At 49.3% G+C, this 4,587-nt stretch overlaps 1 protein-coding gene across 1 annotated transcript in view; it reads left to right on the top strand.

Moving 5' to 3' along the window:
- The window catches only part of LOC308336019 (rho GTPase-activating protein 29-like), a gene marked incomplete at its 3' end in the record, with an annotated part of 63,581 nt that overhangs the window by 17,479 nt on the left and 41,515 nt on the right, over positions 1-4,587 (top strand). Inside the window, exon 3 of the mRNA XM_080793261.1 lies at positions 2,549-2,692. Within this exon, the coding sequence (XP_080649387.1) occupies positions 2,549-2,692 (144 nt within the window). The remainder of the gene's footprint in view (positions 1-2,548; positions 2,693-4,587) is intronic.

Here is a 4,587-nt window from a genome sequence, read left to right on the forward strand (position 1 = left end):
ATTTAGGATGTCCTGCCCCCCCCCCCCCTCCCCATGGTGGGGGGGGGGGGGGGGGGGGGGGGGGGAGAGGGGGCTCGTTTCTCGCGAGCATTCAGAGCTTTATGGACGGAGGCTCCAGTACAGTAACTTGACTTATTTGGTCATAAAGGCCTCCTATAGGCTAGAATCATTACAGTAACTTGACTCATCTGGTCATAAAGGCCTCCTCTAGGCTATAGAATCATTACAGTGACTTGACTCATCTGGTCATAAAGGCTTCCTCTAAGCTAGAATCATTACAGTAATATATGATATAGTACTTTATTGTCAGTTCACACTGAAATTTGTCTTGCGACACAGCAGCCAAGTATGCAGAACACATATACAAAACACAAAGAACAAGACAATTTACAACTAGTAACTTGACTTATTTGGTCATAAAGGCCTCCTCTAAGCTATAGAATCAAAGGTGCCGTCAGGCCACTTCAAGAATGAACACTTATGGATGGAGGGAAAAGGAACTGGTTGGAATAGCGTGTTCCTTCCACGCGCTACGACCAACCAGGGAAACTCCCCCCTGTCAGGTGTAAAGGAGCAACTTGGACACTCAGGCATGAAGGAAGCATGAGTTCAAGTCCGTTGCTCTCCCCTTGTCCCCCATATATGGGGACTAGGTTGGTCTCCCCTTGTCCCCCATATGGGGACTAGGTTGGTCTCCCCTTGTCCCCCATATATGGGGACTAGGTTGGTCTCCCCTTGTCCCCCATATATGGGGACTAGGTTGGTCTCCCCTTGTCCCCCATATATGAGGACTAGGTTGGTCTCCCCTTGTCCCCCATATGGGGACTAGGTTGGTCTCCCCTTGTCCCCCATATATGGGGACTAGGTTGGTCTCCCCTTGTCCCCCATATATGGGGACTAGGTTGGTCTCCCCTTGTCCCCCATATATGGGGACTAGGTTGGTCTCCCCTTGTCCCCCATATATGGGGACTAGGTTGGTCTCCCCTTGTCCCCCATATATGGGGACTAGGTTGCTCTCCCCTTGTCCCCCATATATGGGGACTAGGTTGCTCTCCCCTTGTCCCCCATATATGGGGACTATGTTGCTCTCCCCTTGTCCCCCATATATGGGGACTAGGTTGGTCTCCCCTTGTCCCCCATATATGGGGACTAGGTTGGTCTCCCCTTGTCCCCCATATATGGGGACTAGGTTGGTCTCCCCTTGTCCCCCATATATGGGGACTAGGTTGGTCTCCCCTTGTCCCCCATATATGGGGACTAGGTTGGTCTCCCCTTGTCCCCCATATATGGGGACTAGGTTGGTCTCCCCTTGTCCCCCATATATGGGGACTAGGTTGGTCTCCCCTTGTCCTCCATATATGGGGACTAGGTTGGTGGAGGGTGTGTAGAGCCCAGGATCACATTTTAGATGATTGACACAGGGGTGAAAAATGGGTTACAAAATATATATAAAAAATATATATAATAAAAAAAAAAAAGAATGAACACTTATTCTACCACAGGTCGTTTCGAGGAAGCAATCTGATTTTACAGAGTAAAAGCGGACACACCACGAGCTTCTATTTTGACAGAAATCTTGACGCGATACATTCCGGAATTCGTCTAATATTGCTTAAATCATTGGTTTGTTGGATTGCTTGTGTGTGTGTGTGTGTGTGTGTGTGTGTGTGTGTGTGTGTGTGTGTGTGTGTGTGTGTGCGTGCGCGCACGTGCAAGCGTGCACACACGTGCACGGTGCTTGTTGTCACATACTCTGACCTGCTGGTCAGTGTCGACAGGTCAGAGGTCACCTACTGGTCAGCTGATTGGATTTCCTGGTCCGCCCGCAGCTGGCTTTGTCATGGCGCGCACACACACACGCACACGCACACACACAGACACACAGACACACACACACACACACACACACACACACACACACACACACAGATGGGTACAGAACGGTCAAAGCCACATTTGTGCTGACGGTCACCCCTGGATTATCCGCCGCATGGAAGCGAGGATCAGGAGACTTTAGCCGCCTCCCACTTTTTCTTTCATTCGTTCCCCCTGTTTTCAGGAGCGGGACAAAAAAAAACGGCTGTGTGTGTGTGTGTGTGTGTGTGTGTGTGTGTGTGTGTGTGTGTGCATGTGTGTGCGCATGTGATGTTTGCGCGCAAAGATAACTTTGATAACCTCCCCATGGGTCTCTTTTAACCCATTTAGACCTGAGATTCTACATAATCCTACAATAAATGCGACACGTCTCTGTGTGTCTGTCTGCGTGTGTGTATGGTTGTAATGCACGTAACTCGAGAACCGCACGCACACTCCAGGTCCTCACAGCTCTCTCTCTCTGTGTGTGTGTGTGTCTGTGTGTGTGTGTGTGTGTGTGTGTGTGTGTGTGTGTGTGTGTGTGTGTGTGTGTGTGTGTGTGTGTGTGTGTGTGTGTGTGTGTGTGTGTGTGTGTGTGTGTGTGTGTGTGTGTGTGTGTGTGTGTGTGTGTGTGTGTGTGTGCGTGTGCGCGCGCGCGTGTGCGTGCGCGTGTGTGTGTGTGTGTCCTCCCCAGAGCACCAGGCGTGTCTCCACCAGGCCGTCCATGAGCGTCTGGGGGAGGTCCTCAGGGTCCTAAAGGCCGTCATCTCCAAACACCACAGCCTGAACTCTGTGGACATCCTGAGCGCTGCCGGAACCGTCATCGCCAGGGTCAAAGGTGAGCCGCCGCCGTGACCCGTCCCCCCCCCCCCCCCTCTCACACACACACACACACGCACGCACGTACGCACACAGGCAGAACAGGCCAGCTCCATATATGGAGATCTAGTGGTGATCAGGTCCAGATCAGAGCCCGGTGGCAGAGCCTTTTGTGGCGGTTCTGGAGAACCGTGGGTCCGACCGACTCGACACCGGGCACTGCACTCCCTGTGGGGGGAAGGGGGGGGGGGAGGCTATAGTTCATACATGGCCAACTGGTGGCCCGGGGGCCACATGAGGCCCCCACCTTCACCTAATGTGGCCCTCAGGTTAATATCAGAATACTGATATACCAGTAAGACGCGCAAACGCGGGAAGCGAACGCAGCTCGTACATATTTAAGTTGTCACCATGACTCAGCCATAACCATATAAGGAGTCCCCAAAGCAGCTCCATATATGGGCACAAAAGCGTGACACACGGACACACAGACAGACAGACAGACAGACAGACAGACAGACATGATGCAACACACTCCATATTTGGACGTAGCTCCATATATGGGCACAAAGGGGGGACACACGCACGCACGGACAGACATGATCTGCTATGTCTCATAGTAAGTGCTCACTGCGTTCGCAATTATTGATTTGCAAACATCACCTGCTTTAATTACTTAATTGCTTACTTAAATTTGTAGCTTAATCAGTAGTATTACAATGCTATATTGTCGTCTTTTTATGTCCAATGTTTTTGTATTTAGTTCATAAAGTTAACTTGACTATAATTAAAGGGATTTGAAATTAAACCAAAATGTTACTTTTCAGGACTCTAATTGAAAAATGGTAAAGAAAACCAAAAAAACTATTAATAATCAGGATTTCAATTCAAATAATAGCAAAAATATCAGATCTACAAGCTGAAAACACGCGGAAGTGCGACACCTTTTGAGCTTGTAAATCGGCAAATTTTGCTCTGACAGTAATATGCAATTTGGCTGGAGTGAGTGTGGAACTATAGTGGCCCTCTGGAGTGAGTGTGGAACTATAGTGGTCCTCTGGAGTGAGTGTGGAACTATAGTGGCCCTTTGGAGTGAGTGTGGAACTATAGTGGCCTATCTGGAGTGAGTGTGGAACTATAGTGGCCCTCTGGAGTGAGTGTGGAACTATAGTGGCCCTCTGGAGTGAGTGTGGAACTATAGTGGCCCTCTGGAGTGAGTGTGGAACTATAGTGGCCCTCTGGAGTGAGTGTGGAACTATAGTGGCCCTCTGGAGTGAGTGTGGAACTATAGTGGCCCTCTGGAGTGAGTGTGGAACTATAGTGGCCCTCTGGAGTGAGTGTGGAACTAGTGGCCCCTCTGGAGTGAGTGTGGAACTATAGTGGCCCTCTGGAGTGAGTGTGGAACTATAGTGGCCCTCTGGAGTGAGTGTGGAACTATAGTGGCCCTCTGGAGTGAGTGTGGAACTATAGTGGTCCTCTCTCTCTCTCTCTTTCTCTTGCCCACCCCTGAGCTAGTTTATTCTATTAAACATGGAGCTGTGTCAGATTACCTGTAGAAACATGAACGTGTTTATATAAAGCAGAAGGCCTGAATCGCCTGTGTTGACACGTTTGGAGCCGTCACTGACAGAGAATGGACGTTCAACTTCAGACTGCATGTGAAACACACGCATGTTGAAACACACGCATGTTGAAACACACGCATGTTGAAACACACGCATGTTGAAACACACGCATGTTGAAACACACGCCCGACAGTGTTGGCATCACTGTTGGCACTCTTGATTTTCATCCACTAAAACTATGACACAAACATGTTCGTCGACTACCATTTTTTCCACTGACGAAAACTAAAACTAAGCTACGATGACTAAGAATAAATATATTGACAATTTCGTCACTTCGTCAATTTTC

This window comes from Protomyctophum bolini (genome assembly GCF_963924005.1).
Source record: "Protomyctophum bolini genome assembly, chromosome: 21".
Taxonomy (NCBI): Eukaryota; Metazoa; Chordata; class Actinopteri; order Myctophiformes; family Myctophidae; genus Protomyctophum; species Protomyctophum bolini.